The following is a 20,334-nucleotide window of genomic DNA, read 5'->3' on the forward strand; positions in this document are numbered from 1 at the left end:
GAAGGCGGAAATTTGCAGAAGTCGAGCCATTCGCTTTAACTATATACTCTGTGATAAGGTTAGCACAGTGTTTGACTTAGTTGTTCGTGCATGTTTGGTTACACAGCGTAGCCCGGGCAGACTCTTCCCAATGTAAAGGTCTAAACATTGGGAAGTCTAACCCCGCCCGAGAACGGCCAACCTGTGTCTCAAAACATGCCAGCCCATTCGTAGAAAGCTAGAGACCGTCTAAAACACACTGTAATGTTTTTTATGGTGGGTAATTGTAGTAATGACCTGTTTTTAATAGCGTGAAACAGATTGTGTTTCCTCTGTGGCTTATAAAGAAGCTACATACACAGAAATGTGGGCCCTCGTCAGGCCCCCTTTTCTTTCTTTTTTTCCCCTCACTGTCAGGCCCTTTGTAGAGGATCCCTGGCTGAGTGACGCGTCTCTCTACTCCTCTGATGACGTTCAAATCACATTGGCGCGGGAATTTGTTGTGTTGTGAATTTGCATCTGTCGTCTCGTCTGGGCGCCTGTCCTGTCTGAACAGTATGTCGCAATTTTGTCATTCTGAATGATTCTGATAGCCAACAACTGAACGTTGATACACATATATAAAGTATAGCATCTGTTTTATGGAATTACGCAACTAATACCCTAGCTATATTTGCTATATAATAGCTATCCTAGCTAGTCAAATTATCAGTCAACAACAGCATGTTAGCTAGCTTGTTACTACTGGGTGCTAGCTTGGTTTATGGTTTATATTGAAAAGTTCTGGATCTTTGTATTTTCTCAGATGATGCGCAAGAAACGTCGCTCATCTGTGGATAAAGGCGAGAGTGGTGCACATGGCGTGGCCTCTAGTAAGTTTTATGTATCACAGCAATTCATAACCAGTTGCCAGTAACCAGCAGTTGTTTTGCATTGAATTCTTTGCTGTGGGCTTCCTGTTTCTCTTCCCTGCAGAACCAAAGAAAAGTCGCAGCACCGGTCGCCAGTCCAAGGAAGCTGTCCCAGAAGAGACTAATGAAAGTGTATTTGGTGTCTGTCTGCGAGAAGCAGGTGTCATCTTGAGACAAGGTGGCACATCCAACGAGATTGGTAAACACACTCAGCCCATATTTTAAAACCTACCTTACCAGCAAGTAAACACATGTGTGAAACCAGCTATTAATTGCCATCTTTATCTTATTCCCTCTAGCTGTAGACCAAGTAGTTTTCCAAAAAAGGATAAGGCAACAACTACTTAAGAGTCCCAGGTACCCTGGTGTGAGTATTAACTCCATCCCTGAATAAAGACAACAGGTTTCTGCATTTTCAGGAAGAACCCGGTTCCATCTAGCTAATTACCTTTCATTGCCATTTCATTGCTCAGATTATGCAGGAATTCATCAGCGGATTGGAGTCTCACATTGAGGACCCTGAGAGATTCAGGAACTGCCTCCTTCCATGTGTCCCACGCCTGTCTGATGGGGACTCCAGGTAGTTGTAATTGGGGCGCACAATGCCAATAGAGGCTGGGCTCCCTTTAAGTTATGAAGGACACAGCTAATTCGTAGACTTTTTGTCAGAAGTCTGTAGGGTATGAAATCATGACACATCTTCTGTGTTTTAGTTCTGTCAGCTCATTCCAAGAGAGTCTGCTGCGCATGCTGTTGGGGATTGAGATGCTACAGGTATGACAGTCAGAATACAGTCGATTCTGTGAAATATGCTTGTACAGGCTAGGTACAAAGAATGTGACATGGAAACACACAGAAATGTGAAATGCCTATTCCTGCTATGAGGCACAGTAATGACTAACACAATTTCTTACTCTTCTATTCTCTTTCTTGTAGACTTTGATCATTAACACCTTGTTTGAGAAACTCCCTGAATTCATGTTTAATGGGTGAGTAACTTGTATGAGCTCACTGTACTGTGTATCAAACATTCTTTTTTTTTTTTTTTTTTTACAAATGTTTTTTCTATTGTCTGATTTTATAAAAGTGTTTTATCTTGTTCTATTCCTCATAGTACTGGAGACGGAGGACTGAATATTCCTCGCATCATTGTCAACCAGCTCAAATGGCTAGACAGAGTTATGGACAGCAAGGTAGTAATTTCTGTGATGATAGGTTTTGTTGGATGTACAGTCACGGTCATTTACATTATTAAAGGTATTTTTATTTTTCCTGATCTGTTCCATAAGCTTCCTGACTGTGTATTTGGTCACATTCCTGTTCATATCACCTCAACGTCATCACTGAATTGTAGACGGGGCCCTGTGTGTTTATTTCTGCCCTCTTTGTGGCCTGTTATTTGCAGGATTTGGCAGCTAAGCTCATGCAGCTGGTGTCAGTGGCACCAGTGGAGGTTCAGCGTGACATCATCACCAGTCTGCCAGAGATCCTGGAAGACTCCCAGCACAATGATATAGCCAGGGAGCTCAAGTGAGTATGTTTCTACTACTGAGTCGCCACTACCTCAGCAACATTAAACGTGTGCCATCTGTGGTTTGTGATGCGACTCACAAACTGCTGTTTCCATCTCTCTGTCTTCTGCAGCTCCTTACTCCAGGAAAACACTCAGCTGACTGTCCCCATCTTGGACGCCCTGTCTAGCTTGAACCTCAGTTCCTCATTACTGACTGAGGTGGTACACATACACACACACTCTTACACTCTCACGCTCACTCTTTGGTGAGTTATGAAACATTTAGGGATTGTTGACTGACGTAGTACCTTTTTATTGTCTGTTATCTCAGGTGCGTGAAGCTGTTATGGCCACGTTGGCCGCTGTGCAACTGGAGGACCTACCTGTGGTGGTCAAGTTCATCCTGCACTCCATCTCTTCCTCTGATGCATATGAGGTCAGAAATCATGTCATTCTGCATTTAAATAATCTTTATAAAAAAACACAACGTAGTGGCACTTATTTTTGTACTTATATTTTAAAATGAAGAAGCATGGCACTCGTTTCCCTGTGGGCAGGTGGTGTGCAGTCTTCGTAAAAAGCTGGAGCTGGAGCTGTGTGTTCTCCCTCCGGTGCTGCAGGCCTCCCAGAGCCGTTTGAAGAGCAAAGCAGCAGCAGTGTAAGACAACGCAGACTGCATTACACTCATCACTCGGCGTCAATACGTATTGTCAGGAACTTACTTTGAAGTAGGCTAATAGGTTATTGATATTGTTTCCCTCGTTATATAATCTAATGAGTCTCATTCTGGAGCAGGTCCTCTGCCACTCCAGCAGCTGGCAGCAACCAGGACAGTGTTACATTGGTGTTGGATGGCATCAAGTCAGCAGTGCGATTCCAGAAAACCATATCTGAGGCTTGGCTCAAGGTAGGAAGTAACAGAACCCCCCCCCCCCTTTTTTTTTTTTTTAAAGACCACCTACTTTTATTTAAGAATCATGTTTTTTTTTCCCCCTTGTCTCTAATGGCTAACAATCACTTTAAATCCACCTCCATCTCCTCCAATTCCTGAAAAGAAACTTGAATTGAAATTGACTTCCCCCCACAGTATTTGAGGTACACAGAATTTACACAGTATTTACCCATTTGAAGAATAGTCTCTTGGAAAGTGTCCAAAAACTTTGAATGCGTAAGCACACAGTTTCCAGCCAGTCCCCACCCAGTAGAGAATTTTGAAAGATGTGAAAACAGAGGGAGGGAGAGCGAATAGAGGAGCGTGTCTGTGATAACGGATCATCCATCTCTACTTGGGGGCAGTAACAATTTTCTGATCACAAAACATTTGTGATCTCCAGCCTATCTGCACAATCTTTTCATCTCCATTTTGTTTTTGCTCACATGACTTTGTTGTTTTTCAATAGGCAATAGAGAATGTGGATGACGCAGAGGATCATAAGGTGAATGTCATCTCCTCAGTTTCTCTATGCATCCTTTTCATTTTTAGAAAGTTCAACCGTGACTCAGAGCAAAGCAGGTAGCATTTACAAGGTTCCTGTGCAGGTTTGTAAAATCTGGAAACGCTTGGAAAATGGATCTGATCATCTCCAGGTCTCAAAAGTTTTGGAGTTGTGCAAGAAGTCTGGATAAATATGGGAAAATACTGTTGTTTAGTCCTAATGCACATATGACTACATAAATTATGTAGTTGTAGACTCCACCATGATTTCATATATCATTGTGTTTATTGTTAAGAGAAACATCATTACCTATTGAGAGATGCATCTAGTTGGTAGTTACATTACCCAGCCACTATCAGAGTACATATTATTGAACAGTGAACACTGACCAGCATCTTCCAATCCAGTCAAAAAATTTAAGTCTTGAGAAAGTATGACATTTCCAAATCGAGAAGATGCAGAAACCCTATATTTATGTATCATGTATATTGGTGTCTCCCTGTAATGTCTCTGCCCTGCCATGTCAGGTAATAGATCTGCTGGTGCTGTTCATCCTCCACTTCACAAACGCCAACCACAGCCGCCGCGGGGCCGAGAGGGTGCTGAAAGTCAAAGTTAGGACAGGGCAACTCCAGGAAGCTCTGCTACAGAAGACCTTCAGGGACTACGCTCAGGCGAGTCAGCCTTCAGACATGCAAGCTTAAGATAGGATTTGTATAAAGATGATATCACAGTGCAGTGTTTTCATTGATATGATAATTTTGTTCTTTACTGATTATGCTGCAGGTCATGCGAGGGTATTTCCCCTCCATCCTGGCCCTGGCTCAGAGTTTGTTGCGCTCCCCAGACTCCTGTGTGGTGCCTTTCGGTGGACACATGTACCGACACTCATTCACTGCCTTTGACTCTTACTGCCAACAGGTGGGTGCTGGATATATTGTATATTTGCATGTATATGTTTGAATAAAACTGTAACTAAAGCAATGCAATTCTGGACCTCTCTGTCCGGGTGGTTGTGCCCTGTCTCTATATTGTGGTTTATAGGAAGTGGTGGGCTCCCTGGTGACCCATGTGTGCAGCGGTGTGGGGGGGGAGGTGGACGTGGCTCTGGAGCTGCTCTGCGGCCTGGTTACAGACAAACCCGCGGAAATGGCCCTCTACGCTGTCTTTGTCAAGGTAAGGAGGAGATCTAAATGTCTACAAATACAGCTGCTAACTGAAGACATAGAAAAATAAAGTATACACTACCACTGAAAAGTTTGGACACGCGGTTTTCTTTATTTTGAACTATTTTTCACATTTTAGAATAATAGTAAAAAGACATCAAAACTATGAAATAACACAAATGGAATTATGCAATGACCAAAAGAGTGTTAAACAAATCAAAATGAACTTATATTTCAGATTCTTTAAAGTAGCCACCCTTTGCTTTGATGGAAAGGCAAAGACTTTGATATTTGTCTAAAAAACTGATTTCAAGCATGTAAGCATAAGCCTTTAAATAAAAATAGCTTTAAGATAATGAAAAACATTCAATCAGGTGTGTCCAAACTTTTGACTGGTAGTGTACATTTATCATTATGTGAGCATAATATGTGCTGACTGCTTGTAGCTAGCAGAAGACCCCTCATGGTCATCATAGCACAGTATTTAGTGTTTAGCTGACTCTGATATTTGACACAGGGAATCCTGGACTACATGGACAACCTCACCCCCCAGCAGATCCGCAGACTCTTCCACCTGCTCAGCAGACTGGCCTTTGGACAGCAGCAGCAAGGCACTCACATCCAGGTACACAGTCAAACAGGCACGAGGCACAGTCCTTTCACACAACACTTTTCCTGCCTTTTCTTGTCATCCTTGCTGGACTGACTTAACCTCTCTCATTCTCTTTCATGCTCTCTCCTATCTTTCTCCCCTCAGGATGACATGCACATAGTGATCCGTAAACAGCTCTCCAGCACGGTGCCCAAGTACAAGCGTATTGGCATCATTGGTGCTGTCATGGTGGTGGGCAGCATGGGGGCCCACAGGTAGGAGCTGTCTCACTCTCATAACACCCCAGCCTCAAAGGTGCTAATAGAGAAGCAGTATTTGTCATGTTCACTCACTCACTCAAGCTCTCTATTTCTTGCCTTCTCTCACTGTCTCTCTCCCTCCCCCTCAGGTCTAAAGTGGACGGTTCACAGGGTGGGACATTATCCCAGGAGACATACAGACAGGTGAATATTATGCCTTAAACCAACCAGTTAATAATGTGTTTGTACCAGGGTTATTATGGTTTGGGATTTTTTATTCGTTTTTATTTGTATATAGTTTTCACTTTTTATTTCAGTTTACTTTTAGTTAGTTTTCAGTGTGGGTTTGATAGTTTTAGTTTTGTGCTATTTTATTTTATTTTTTTACACATGCTTAGTTGTTGTTTAGTTTCAGTTGAAGTTGCAGTATTTTTGCTAGGGGTGGTATCTTGTAAAGGTATAATGTTATAAGTTCAGAACACGTATATTGTATGTTTACAGCAGGAATTGTGTAATACAAGCAAATCCTAAATTATTTTGTTAAATTTATGTACATGAATACTTCAGTTAGAGTTCAGTAAAAGTTAGTGTTACAAGTAGACAAGATAGTTTTAGTTCAGTTTTAGTTTTTTTTTTAGCACAGTGATGTGTGATTATAGCTGCAGGTTTCTAGTTTGTACATGTGTGTTATTGTTGCTACTGCAGGTGACAGCCCTGTTGGAGCTGGTGCGGTCGTGCAGTGAAAGCTCTCCTGAGGCTGCAGCTCTGTACTATGATGAACTGGCCAACCTGATCCTGAACTCTACCTTGGACCCACAGGTGCAGGTGTGTTTCAAACAATCCTTTACTGTACACCCTATCTTAAATAGCCCCTTTTATCTATTTGATTTATAACTGCCGGACCTTTTTAATTCAACTTCTAGATATCAGTATTGACACACTGCCAGCTTCATAATCTGCAACATCTGCATGATTAAGCATTTTGGTCCTGTTTTGTTCCTCTGGCCAACAGGAATGGATAGTGAAGAGTGTTCTAGATGACTTCCAGGACGACTTTGTGGTGGATCTAGGGCCGGACATAACAGGGTTAGTGGTGGACAGCTGACTAGGCAGCGTTAGCATGATGACATCAGGTCGTTCCTATCAACATAAATACATGTTGTGCCCAAAAAGGCTTAAATACTCCTGTAATTACTGTCATTAACCCCTCCTGTCTGCATGTCCCAGCTCCTTCCCCCTTCCTCCCTGTGTGCTGTACAACCTGGATGAGGAGGAGAGTCAGGGAGGCATCGCCATCAACCTGCTGCCTCTGCTGACCGATGACATCCAGCACAAAGGGGAGCAGTGGAGTCAGACCGAGAAGGCACCCAAGTCAGTCACCCCTCCCCCATCCCCAGTTTGTGAGAAATCTTTGAAATGATGTATTCAATTAAAGAGGTGTTTGATGTATTTCTCTCTCTTGCTGTATTTTGTGCAGCAGGCGAGTGTCTCCTCTCTGTCTGTCTCCATTTTTCCGGCTCCTGAGGCTGTGTGAGGAGAAGCAGCACCAGGGAGACCTAGAGGAGGTAGATGCCCTGCTGGGTGAGGAAGAGAAAGTTACAAATTCCTCATGGAAACCAGTTTGTTCTCATTGGTGTGGCTGTAAAATAATTTGTGTCTGTGTGTGCGCGTTTTCTGTATCACAGGCTGCCCTCTGGTCCTAACAGACATGGATGTAGTAGAGAAATTAGAGAGCGTGTCAAAAGTCGAGAGGGAGTTCCTCTGTGCATTGCTCTTCCACACCATCAACTGGTTCAGAGAGGTAATTGCATATTAACATTAAAATGAAATTTTGATTGATTTATAGTTTGCACAATAGCAAGAGGTCTGTGGCTAAACATGTGTGTTACTTGTGTGTTGTGATGTATAGGTTATAAATGCATTCTGTAGGCAAAAAGAAACTGAGATGAAGATCAAAGTGATGACTCGCCTACAGAACGTCACCTACCTCCAGACACTGTTGGAGAGAGCTTTGGCAGGTATGTCTCTCAACCAAAACACTGGGAGGTCTTTAAATAATACATTTTCCCCATCATGCCCTGTAGTATCCATACCGCCAAATGTTTTAAAATGACATGCTGTTACTGTCTCCGTTTGTGTTCTAGCAACACCTGGCTATGTTCCACCTCTTGCTAACTTTGATGGAGAGAGCACAGAAGGAATTGTACCTAGCTCTGCTGCTCCTCTGAATAAGGGAAAGAAAGGTAACCAGGCCCAACAGAACACATTCAACTTTTGCAAAAAGGTTACATGATTGTTAGAACTGCATTTTCATCACAAAATTCACTGATATTACATACATTTTCTGCTGATATGGTGCATCTCCAAATCACTGGTTGCAATTTAGTTTGATAACAAAATAGTATTTGCCTACAAAGATGTGTTGATGAAACAGAATACTCTGAATTAGGAAATAAAGAGCTCCTATGTGGTTCTCTACACTGTGGTTATTTAGATGGCACACGAAAGAAGAGGAAAGCCCCTGGTAAGAACTCCTCGGGCAACAGCTCTCTGCTCGAGGAGGGGACTGAGGCAGATGAAACTCAACAGGTAAACCTTTCACAGAATTATCTTTTTAATGTTCAAGTAACTGAGCCAGAGAGCTGACTTGTGCATGTGCTGTCCCTGCAGGAGCAGCCGGAGAAGGAGAAAGAGAAGGAGGTCCGGCAAGGAGTCAGTCTGGTGTCCTACAGACCTTTTTTCAGGGAGCTGGACATGGAGGTGCTCAGTGTGCTGCAGTGTGGCCTGCTTTCCCGCTCACTGCTGGACTCTGAGCTCCACACCAAGGTAAGGCAACAGAGTAGACATATACTGTATGTAAGTGAAATCAATGTCATTTACACCAGAATAGAATATTAACTGTATTATCATTAATCTGTTGAGTTGCCCCAACCTTGTGCACCACATGTATCAAACACATAGGGAGTTTCACACCTCTTATAACAGTGCTGTGGTAATATTCAGGTGCGAGAGGAGGTTCTGCTGGGTCCTGCTGAGCTGGTCTTCCTGCTGGAGGATATGCTTCGCAAACTGGAGTTCAGTCTCACAGCTGCCCCTGCCAAGAGAGCCCCTTTCCTCAAGGTATGGAGACAAGCTAATGCAAACAGAGGTAGAATGATAAACACAGGATTCCTGTGCAGGCCAGGGAAGTCATGAAAACGCTCAAATTTAATTTGAGAATTTGCTGGTCTTTAGAAGGTTTGGAATTTGCACTAACAGTTATACAAAGGATGGAAAAAACAACTACTCGGTCCTGAAACACATGAGTGCACATTTTCATTTAACACATTGTGATATTCATTGCTGTGAGGAATAATCTTCAGCTTTTGAGTGATTATGCTCCAGCAACTCTCAGCATACCTTGTGTTGAACCCCAAGGAAAATCTTGAAATCCAGGCAAAAAATGAAGGTGTGGAAAAAGAATGGAACTTCGAAATGGAAATGTATACAAACCCTGTAAACTGTCTGCATAGGTCATTGGTCACCATTGACAAAAACTTAATAAGCTCTCGAGTCTCAGCAAAAGTGACTTAAAACTGTTCCTGTGCAGACAAGGACCGACAAGAGTGTGGGCTTCTCCCACCTGCAGCAGAGGAGCTCCAAGGACATTGCCTCCTGCTGTGTCCAGCTGCTGCCCGCACTCTGTTCACACTTGGAGAACTGCCACAACCACTTTCAGGTACAAACACAGACACTCTCTGAAGTGATGAGAGAAAGCCATGTTTCTTTGTTCCAACTATGAAATCTTCCCAGTATGCTTGTATATATTTGTGCGTTTTCACAGACTCTGCTATCTGAGAACAACGGCGTGGTGGATGGTCCAGCCACAGATATTCAGGAGCACCAGCTACTGTCGTCAGGCTACCAGCTGCTCCTGCAGGTCCTGAACACCACCTTCAGCTGGTGAGTTCATGTCGAATATTAAACCTCATAACCCTCTGAAGCATTGGAGCTGTATTTTTTGAAAGTGTCAGTGTCTCTGGCTGAGCTGGGTCCCTGATTGGTGTGTGTGTGTGTGTGTGTGTGTGTGTCAGGTCTGGATTCTCCCAGCCAGGCCAGCGGAGCTTATTGAAGAAGGCTCTGGGTGTTTTGGCTGGACGACTTAAAGAAGGAGGGGCTGAGTTGACCCTGGAGCAGCTTGTAAAGTGAGTGGTGAAGGTTTACAGCCAGAGAGAGGGAACTGTGTCACTCATGTTTTAGTATTTATTTATTTTTTTACATTCACTTAGCTGTGGTGGCCTGCCACTAGGGTTGGGTTCCGTTTCGTTCTATTTTGGAACCGGTTCCAAGTTGGTAAAATACTCGGATTCGTTAAGCTCCAAGTCTAACGAATCTAAAATCTTTTTTTCCAACTGATGACATAATACGAGTGCACACTCACTCCCCAGTTTGTTTACTGGACTGACTGAACATAGCAGATCGCCTCAGATGTTCTAAAGTGTGGGCACACTTCAACAAAATCAATGAACAAACGGCGAAATACGAAGTATCCAAATAACACAGTTATTTTGTAATTAATAAAATAAAAGCACATATTTAGAGCTTCTATGTTCAAGTTTGGCTAAATGATAAACAGACATACTAACAACATACTGATCACTATGACAATGGTTATTGGTAGGGGGTTCATTTCAATAGGATTAATTGTCCTTACCTACAGTGACAGCAGTGTCCAGTAGAATCCAATGGTAACCAGGGGCAACATGCCAGTCTTTGCACTGCACTCATGTTAACTCTCTTAGTGTTAGACAGTTTTACACATCTCCGATTAAAAAGTGTTACTGTTTACAAATCCTGTTACAAACACATGCGAGTTGAGAGTAAATTGTAGAATTTTAAGTGTCACTTTTGTTTTTGTGACTGACTTTGATAGCGCTTAGACCGCCCTCTGGTGGCGAAAGGCGGTGTAACCGGTATCTTGAGGAGGGAGGCACCACCTGTGTAAAAATGGCATGTGACGCACTAATAAAGATAATTATAATATAATGATAATGTAATGTATAAGGATAATGTAAAATATAATATATATTTTGGGATGGACAATGTGTACTTTGGGACGGTTAAAAATAGGTTTCTGGGACAGTTTTGGGATGGTGGTGAAAGAAGTTAGTTTCGACCCCTGCAAATTACCTACAAAGATTCGATAAGGGATTCGAAAGGATTCTGATTCAATAAACAGATTCGATAACGGATACAGATTCGATAAAATGCTTTCGAACCCCAACCCTAACTGCCACAGCTGGAAAATAGCCCCCACAGCAAGAAAAACGTAACTACCATGGCCCTATTGCTCAGTCTGACAAAATAATTACAATTATAAAATACAGCTGCACAATTTCCCAAATAACTAAACATCCAAATAAGCGTCATTCTTAAACGATACGGCTGGTGTTTTTAAATACATTTCTTATCGTCAACAAATCCTAGGAAAATAACAACATCAACAATGCGTTTGTTCTACTCCCATTACTTTCCGACTTCCCACAAACCCTTTTTAGCCTTCAACCCAGAAGTCATTGGCTCCAATTGTAAGTTAAAAACCTTTAAATACAGCTCACAAAGACATAATTTCAATTTTAAAAATCCCCAACTGTTACCATGAAAAGTCAGGCCATTGTAGTTATTACCAAATCAAATTCAAATGGGAACAAATTCTTCATTACGCTGGGGACTATTTTCGGTGCTACGGAACTACTTTTCTGAGATCGACAACGTGTTTACGGTCGGCTTATTAAGTTGTTTGAGGAAAAACTCGGCTGGCCCGGTGCATCGCAATGATGAAATATGCTGCCCAGAGCAACGGCATGGCTCTTTGATGTGTTTTTAATCGTTTTTTTTATACAATGGAGTTCTATGGCTGCTGGGACATGGCTTTATTGGGCATTGGCTACATGGACGAGACTTGTTAGCAAAACAAAATTGACGGTAAAAAATGCATTAAAAAACACCAGCCTTATCCTTTAAAGTGTAACTGGCACTGATCTGGGAATAGGCCCAGCAGAGAACCTGGGTCTCAGAACCAAAATTACCTGCTGATCTACAAACATTTCTACAGGGAGCATTGGTGTTAGAAAGATAGATATCAGAATTGTTTAATAACACATTAATACAGTAATACATCAGTGTTATTTGTGTGATCGCCCGAAAAAAAGCTCTTTTTTGCCCATCTGTTCATTTAGACACAGCTTTGAGTACCTGCTGAACTTCCGCAGCACCATGCCAAGCCTCAGCACGGCCCTGTGCCTCTCCCAGCTCCTGTCCACTGTGTCGGAGAAGGGAGGGAACACCGCAGCCTACAGGGAGCAGACCGGTCAGTTTGACACACTACCTCATTTAAATCCACTTATCTACTCTCCAATGGACTGTGATGATAACTGATTGATTTCTCTTCCTAGCATCGCTGGCACGGCGTTTCCTGAGCCAAGAGTGGGTGACAGCTAGCGGGGAGAGGGAGCGAGGGAACAAATTCAATGAAGGACTTCAAACTCTCCTCAGGTCTGTCTGGGTGATAAATGGCTCTCTCGCACACAAAACCTAGTAAAAAGCCGCATGCAGAATTGCTGGAAAGACACCAAAATGCTTCACACTAAATCAAGGAATGGAAGAAATGTTTAGAATTCAAGGATTTCAAATTATTTGCAGAATCACAATGATTCATCAAAATGTACCATACCATTTCAAGAGTAGTAGATACTGTTGGGATGCTGGGCTTTTCTAGTTCCTGTGACACTGGCTTCAAGCTAGCTTTGTGACCAGATTAACACATGAGAACATGTGCTGAAGCGGTTAAGACTCATTGATGATGCCGAACAGTAGCTAAATAACTTATAATTAGGTTGTGGTTTAAAAATACTATCCAAGTCATTACTTATACTATATCTTAATCTTCTTCAACTAATTATTTGGTGCTTAAGAAGAGCACCTCCATAGGAGCCGGGCTCTGTGTGTTTGTTTGTGCTTATTGCAATGTGCAGTGCTTAGGGGAATTACCGTATGCACTGTTTAGGCCACACAGAGCCCCAAAAGCCCTGCATCCAGTGTGCATTCGTACACCAGGCAGCATGGTAGGTGTCAAATAAGCATCCACCAACTGGAGGCTGGTGGCTGTACATCCACATACTAGGAAGTAGCTCTGTGAATTTTTAACTGCAGTGGCCCAGTTAAGGCACGGATTAAACATTTTGTTCAGCTATTCTTAGTTACAATAACACTGTGCCACCACAGCACTTTGATGTGAGCAGGTGGAGTTTTTAAAGTTGACATAGATTCACTTTAATCACGCATATCAGTCCTCCATACTCCCCCTCCCCCCTCCCTCTGAGCACCTAGAGAGCGCTTGAACACTTGTTTAAGTGCTTGTTTAACACCTTTTATTATCATGAACATGACCACTGTAATTGTGAACAAACACCTGAAATTCATAATTGTAATGTCTTTGTCTTCTCTCTGCTCTCTCTGTAGTATCTACCTGGACCATGCTGATGATGTTCTGAAGGCAGTGGAGGAGATCGCTGGAGAGGGCGTCCCTGAGCTCCTCAATGCAGCCAAAGATGACAGCTCTGCCACCTGGCCCACTCTCAACAGGTAGATCCCCCTTCTAGGACCTCATCACTCAGCCCTCTGTCCCCAGTTATCTCACAATGGAAGGTTGAGAGTCAGCTTGTCAGTCAGTGATTTTACAATGGTAGTTTTGGCCGTTTGATCGATCAAAGATGTGCTGCAGCCATGCTGACTTTGGTGATGTCAAAAGCACTTGGCTGACCAATTTAACCATAATCATGGTAAAGAACCCATGCAACTGTATTGTTGCTATTGTATTTTTCACCCTTCCTTCACTTTCTCCTTTTTCTTCAGGCAGACATTTCTGGTGTTCTACAAAGGGATGATGGCAGAGCTGGAGAAAGCTGTCAAGAAGATTCCTGCTGGCAGAAACAGTGACAGTACTGAGGTAAACCACTAGGGGTCTCACTGTAGCGTGAGTGTGCACATACAGTTTAACCTAATTTAATCAGAGCCACAAACCAACCACTCTTCAATTCATATTGTGTGTGTGTGTGTGTATTATTTTTGAGAAATCTAACATTTTTCCTTCTTCTAGGCCCAGAGTGAGAAGCTGCTGACATGGAACCTGGCTGTTAGAGACTTTCACATCCTGGTGAACCTAGTCAAGGTACATCACCTGTTAGCATGATCAAAAAGCTGTAAATGACTATTGACCTGCCGATGACTATTGACCTAACACATTTCTAGCATCTGACTAACTGTTCGACCAGATGCTCAGTGATGAAGTATTCAGTTCATTTTGGGTAACGTGGATGACAACAGAACGGGTACTTTAATAAGAATCATGTTTATTACTCATTTTACATGTGCTCTCCTGACAGGTGTTTGACACTAGGCCAGTGCTCAACGTGTGCCTTAAGGTGAGTTGGCTCTGCTTGCCAAAGCAGATTGCACATTCAGTTGTAGCTGCTGTGACATTGTATTAACTGTCTCTAATGTTGTTATTGGCAGTATGGCCGCCTTTTCCTCGAGTCTTTCCTGAAGTTAGGGATGCCACTGCTGGACTACAGTTTCAAAAAGCACAAGGTACAAACCAAATATATTCTCACCTATGTTCACTTGGGTTCCAACGCATGTAAACATCCAGTAAATGTCTGGGTAAGCTGGGTACCATCTGAAACTGAAAGTAAGAATGGCAAAGGGAAACCAGTAAGTGTTCCTTAGCAGTTCACTGACTTCCATGTTATCATTTCTGGGAACAACACACAGCTGCAATCACATTTTTCTCAAGGTCATTTTCCTTGTTGCTTTCAAAAAAACAAGTGAACGAGCAGACTTCTCAGCCATCCTATAGTGCTGTGATATGCAAATAATTTTGCCCATCTAGACAAACATATTTTAATGCAGCTTTGTACCTTGAGAAAATCATTGTATTGGGATATGATAAAAATGTCTGTAGAAAAACTTTCACAAATGCCGCAATACGTATATGGCATTCTGATCTATTTCTGAATAAATTAGTTGACGTCCTGCTTCATAAATGACTGCTTCTGTTTTCTGATTCTGCTTCCCTCTACCTATCAAATCAATCAACCAATATGGCTTGAGGTGGCAGTAAAACATGGTTGAGCGTACAAAACCATCCTGTCTTCTTTTGTAAACAAGTACAAACTGAAGTGCTCCCAGTGTGGTGACTGTGTGTGATGCAATGTCTCTCTCAGGAGAACGTCCAGAGCCTGCTGAAGACCTTCCAGCTCAGCACCAGGCAGCTCCATCACATGTGTGGACATTCCAAGGTAGATGCAGTGCCGCAATGCTTCTAGCTCATCCCTTATATTTTCCTAGGTGTGAATAATATCAATTCAGTCAAGACGTAGGATGTCTTCAGTTTAAAGAGTTTATTGAATAAGAATCGCATGGCAATACAACTTTTGGTTTTGGTAGTGAATAGGTCTGCTTTTATGCACACCTTGCGCGCATTGGTGCAAAAGCAACCAATCGGCAAGTATATAATATTCCCCTTACAGTACATAAATCAGATTTAAGCATTAGGCAGCTGGGGTTGTAGTGGGTGAGTAAAAGCAGCAGAATTTTCACCGCTGCTTTTGCCAATCACACTGGTGGAGCATAGTGAACATGCTGCTGAAGCAGACCAATGGACTGAAGCCAGCTAGAGTTTCCTGACTGGACTTCCGCTGTTGTTGTTTTTGTTATCCTTATTAGTATTTGTGTAAAATGTCACTGTGCCAGCAATCAAGAGGCAATGATCTAATGTCTTGCCTCTTTAAAAATGAAATGCCAGGTTCCTATGCAGGCCTAGAAAGACAATTTCCAGGTCTTATAAAAGTTTGAGAAATGCATAAAAAGTTTGTCCAAGTTTTGAAAACAAACAGCTGTTGTTTGGTCCCAGCACACATTAGTACATGTTTTATGTAGTTCTAGACTCACTGTCATTTCACATATTGTGACATTTGTTACTATGAAGAACAATATTCTTATAGAGTGATATGGCCCAGTAGACTGTCGCATTGCCCGGTCACTATCAGCACTCATCATAATGAACACCAAGCAAAACCTTGAAAACCTAGAAATTAAGGTCTGGGATTTTGAAATGGAAAATAAGTATGAACCCTGGAAATACACTATGGATATCCCAGTAAATTTGTGTTGTGTTGGTGCTCAGATTCGTCAGGATACAAGCCTTACCAACCATGTTCCAGCCTTGAAGAAGAGCCTCGAGCAGTTTATTTACAGAGTGAAGATCATGCTGACGCTCAACAACTGCCAGGAGGCATTTTGGATGGGCAACCTGAAGAACCGTGACCTGAAGGTATAATATTTGTATTTTAATTGGCCTCATAGTTGGCCTCAAACTTTGTGTGTCTGTGTGCTTGTGTGTGTGTGTGTGTGTGTGTGTGTCCCTGTCCGTGAGCACTTGGGAATCAGGAAGTTCCTCGAAATTTGCCAAGTAAATTTGTTTTTATATCACCCTGTTCATTTTGAGCCATGGACTTAGAAGCATGATCCCTCTGTGCTGCAGGGTGAGGAGATTCTCTCTCAGCGGTCACAGGGAAGTGAGGAGGAGGAGGAAGAAAGTTCAGGAGTTCCTCAGGAGCAGTCGGAGGATGAGGTACCTGCCATTTTCACGATTCCTAAAGAAACGTTATATTCACATCTCATGCAAGAGCTGGGTTGGCTCCCAGCAAATTTGTGCATTTTTGATATTATTTTGTATCTGTTTGTTTCGATTTATATAAAGATGTAGTGAGCACAATCTGCAGTGACTTTGCCAATAATTAAAACAAAACTTGAAACGTGCTAAAAGCAGTATTCGTGGCTTAAAAATGTTTACCTTAAAAAAAAAAAAAAATCACCCTTTTTAAAATGGACTATGGCTATAAATACAATTAATGACAAAAGCAGGTAGATTAATGAGTAGTTAAGTATTTAGTTTAGGGAAAAAGCAGTATACTGTATTAATACAATAATGATGTCAATCCAATATAAGCGCATTTTATCAGTGTTTTTTAAGTCAGGCAAACAGCCTCCTTCCACTGCTGCTGAGTCTCAATAATCTGAGAAGTTTAAATCATACAGCGTGTGGGTTAACAGGCAGTTGACAACTGTAGAGGGCAGCTGTGGAGCAGAGGACTGATAAGATAACTATAACGTTCTGTTGCAGGCTGATGATTACTGGCTGCTAACAACAGGGAAACTGTCATTTTGTACAGGGTCGGTTCAAAGACCTCAGGTTCTTTTACAGTGCTGTTAGTCTGCATTTCTCTGAACTTTCTCCTTAATGCTTTGTGGAAGCAGGTTCATAGCTTTAATTTGCAAGGTTGCCAAATGTCTTGTGTGTCTTTTTTCAGGCCCAGGAGAGTGATTCTGAGGGAAGTAAGAAGGTTAATGGAGAGGAAGATGGGGATCAAGATGATGATATCACAGATGATTCTGACTAACACTTCCTTTCTTGAGAACAATAAACTGCTGGCTTTGATTTTAAACTTTCGCAAGTGGTTCACACCTTGAACACTAATCATCACCTTTTGAAGTCTCAAATATCAAATAAGGAGTCTTGGTGTCTGTTTTAAATGAACACTTTGTAAATGGTTTTACTAAGTTTGTTCAGTGGGCAAGGTGAATACCATACCATATACCATCATTTCTACAATTCTTGTATTCCTGTGTGGCGATAAAATCTGTAATTTATGTAATTCTACAGATTTGATATTTTCTTTTAAAGATAAAGCATGCCTAATGATCAGGTGTTTCAATGTAGTTGTGTTCTGACAAACGTGCCTTGTATTTCTGTTCTAATTGTTTGCCAACAAAATAAAACATAAATATATTTAAAATGACATCTTAGTTTTTTTTGTTTTTTTTTTATATACTGAAATCAAATTAAAAATGAATAACATGAAAACTAGACGTGATTATCTATCCTGATCTGCCAGGTATTTGTTATGAGTTTAAAAAAAACAACAACAAAAAAACACTTAAGTCTTTTTCTCATTGGCTTTTGCATGACAATGATAATATACTAGAAAAAATTCAAACTTGAAACTATCCTGAATATTCTGTGTCCTCATTTCTAAACATTGCATACGCACAAAATGGGGTTTGAAAGATGCTTCCATTTTCCACGCAAAAGTTGAGATTTATAAAAAACAGACTTTACGGGAGAATCTGCGTACCTACGGAAACTTTGACCCATTCGTACATTTTGGACACTTGGTGACTGTGATGGCAAAGCAGTGATATAAAGTAAAATGTTCACTCTTACATTACAATTACACAGACCTCTAATAATAATACTATCCCAGAGGAATATCCAGGGCTTAATCATTTATTTGTTGATTTAGTCCAAAAAGCATACATTTAATTACGGGCTCATAAGTAGCGTAATAATTAATTGCAACAAATTCAGGGTGTTAAACAATTGGACTGATTGTCACAGGGTTATAAAAGGGCTTGCAATGATGGTGATAATGCATTATGGCTCAAACTCATGGCCCATGGGCGCATTGGAGACGCTGGGGCTGGGCACACAGACATCTTCATCTATCTCAATGTGTCTCTTTATTTAACACAATTTTGCACAATCGTAATAAAATGCCTCCTTTTCAGTCCTTATTTCAGATTTTTTTTCAGTCTCTTCTTTACAGGCTAACAACTTTTTATTTCAGCGTAATAAACAGAACTAATTGTAGGGTTTTGGGTAGACTGCCAATAATGTTTTTGGGATTAGAGGGGATTATTCTGCCACAATAACCTTCAATCCCAAATCTAGCCAATATGTCAAATTGGGCAACAGGCTTGACCACTTGGCCGCATCTGTTTGTCCTCTTGAGCTTTTCCAGGACTTTCACTGGGGTCTGGTGGGGTTGATGAGATGGTGAAACTCAAGAAATGGCCTTCAGTCTTGAACTACTTGGGTGTTAAATAGGAGCGGCAGACTGTTCCTTGTTCACCCATGGATTGTGCCTGTGGTTCCTTCATGGCATTTCTCTGCACTCTACTTGCAGTGTGAGCGAGTGTGGAGTGTCATCCGGGCCTTTTCTCCATACAGTTAAAGCATAACTCTGTCACCCAAGGCATAACACAGTGTCTGCTGTTGTAGAACCTCTGACTGTAACTTTTTCATCATTACTCTTCATCTAGTCAAGGTTGTCCTTCATTTGGTCATGGTCATCATTTGCTGAGCTCTTGTGTTGGTTCTGTAGGGGTCAAGCTCAGGAGAGCCAGGTGAGTGTCATCCTCTCTGAGACTTGACTTGGCAGTTTTGACGGCAAACTCTGCCATGCTGTTGGCCTGGGGGCAGTGTGGACTTGATGTGACGTGCTCAAAATCATTTTCCGCAATGAAGGTCTGGAACATTCTAGCAGAGAATTGTGGTCCACTGTCAGCAGAATGTCTGGAATCACAAATCTCAAGAAGACACTTTTTAGCTTAGCGATAACAGTCTCTGAATCAGTTTTTGGCAGGTTGAGTAAGTAATTGATGACGATGAGGTAGTTTTTCCCTTTACATTTGCAAAGGTCTGCAGCGATCTGCTACCAAGGTAGCTCATGTAAAGGTGTGGTAATCAAGGGCTCTTTTTCCTGGTAGGTCAGTGTGTATTGTAATGCTGACATGACAACATCAGCTCCCTAATGTCATCTGCAATGCCTGGCCACCACACTGAATACTTAAGATGAGACTTTATTGATTGTTTGATGCAGCTCACTACACATTCCAAGTCTGAATCCTCCTTTGTCTCTTTATTCCGTTCTGATTTTTATTCTGTTCTTATTTCCTTATGCTTTATCATTTATTTATTCTTAAGATTTGTATTAATTGTCTTTTATCTGTTGTTATTTCTTGATTGCATTGTAATTATTCTAATTTGTATTTGCACTGTGTATTTCCTGTTTTTATGTCTGTGAAGCACTTTGTAAACTTATTTTTGAAAAGTGCTATACAAATAAAGTTTATTATTATTATCTCACCATCTCATCTCTTGGCATCAACATATGTCTAAACCTCTGCTTCGAGATCATCTGGCTCTGAGTTCTTGCTTGGGTGCCTAGATGGCACATCGCCCATGACCACTTCCTTTCCTGGTACATAGACAACTACTGGATTGTCCAAGTCTTTTGAGTTTATCAATGTCAGTAATGTCTTGTGGTCTGTGATGAGCTTGTATACCTCTAACCTGCACAAATGTTTGCAGAAATGAGAGAGACTAGCTCAGATGCCCATACACCAGCTCAGGATTCATTTTCAATTCTACTAATGTCTCTCTAGAATACAATCTCAGTCTCTCTCATTTCGGCCATTACTTTCACCTGCACCGTCATACATCTTTTCTAGTTGATATCCATGGAACACAAGACAAACCAATGGCTAAATATATATGTTCATACATATATATATATATATATATATATACATAC

At 41.6% G+C, this 20,334-nt stretch overlaps 1 protein-coding gene across 1 annotated transcript; it reads left to right on the forward strand.

The window, feature by feature from the left end:
- Positions 1-520: 520 nt before the first annotated feature.
- fancd2 (FA complementation group D2) lies at positions 521-17,693 on the forward strand. The gene is made up of 44 exons (XM_071512148.1): positions 521-534; positions 785-851; positions 955-1,089; positions 1,190-1,257; positions 1,364-1,470; positions 1,604-1,664; positions 1,827-1,879; positions 2,005-2,083; positions 2,296-2,420; positions 2,535-2,622; positions 2,735-2,839; positions 2,961-3,061; positions 3,199-3,310; positions 3,804-3,839; positions 4,367-4,513; positions 4,626-4,760; positions 4,884-5,015; positions 5,523-5,630; positions 5,763-5,872; positions 6,007-6,061; positions 6,563-6,682; positions 6,870-6,943; positions 7,085-7,228; positions 7,338-7,438; positions 7,543-7,658; positions 7,767-7,875; positions 8,002-8,100; positions 8,352-8,446; positions 8,528-8,683; positions 8,861-8,977; positions 9,447-9,575; positions 9,681-9,799; positions 9,931-10,041; positions 12,076-12,206; positions 12,292-12,391; positions 13,358-13,480; positions 13,751-13,844; positions 13,995-14,066; positions 14,281-14,319; positions 14,411-14,485; positions 15,121-15,195; positions 16,083-16,229; positions 16,440-16,529; positions 17,269-17,693. Exons 2-44 carry the CDS (start codon positions 785-787, stop codon positions 17,356-17,358), a joined length of 4,350 nt encoding a protein of 1,449 aa, XP_071368249.1. The 5' UTR covers positions 521-534; the 3' UTR covers positions 17,359-17,693.
- Positions 17,694-20,334: the final 2,641 nt, after the last annotated feature.

Source organism: Centroberyx affinis, unplaced genomic scaffold (assembly GCF_046629955.1).
Source record: "Centroberyx affinis isolate AG114_WGS23_722 - 3 ecotype Tasmania unplaced genomic scaffold, CSIRO-AGI_Caff_v1 ptg006123l_1, whole genome shotgun sequence".
NCBI lineage: Eukaryota > Metazoa > Chordata > Actinopteri > Beryciformes > Berycidae > Centroberyx > Centroberyx affinis.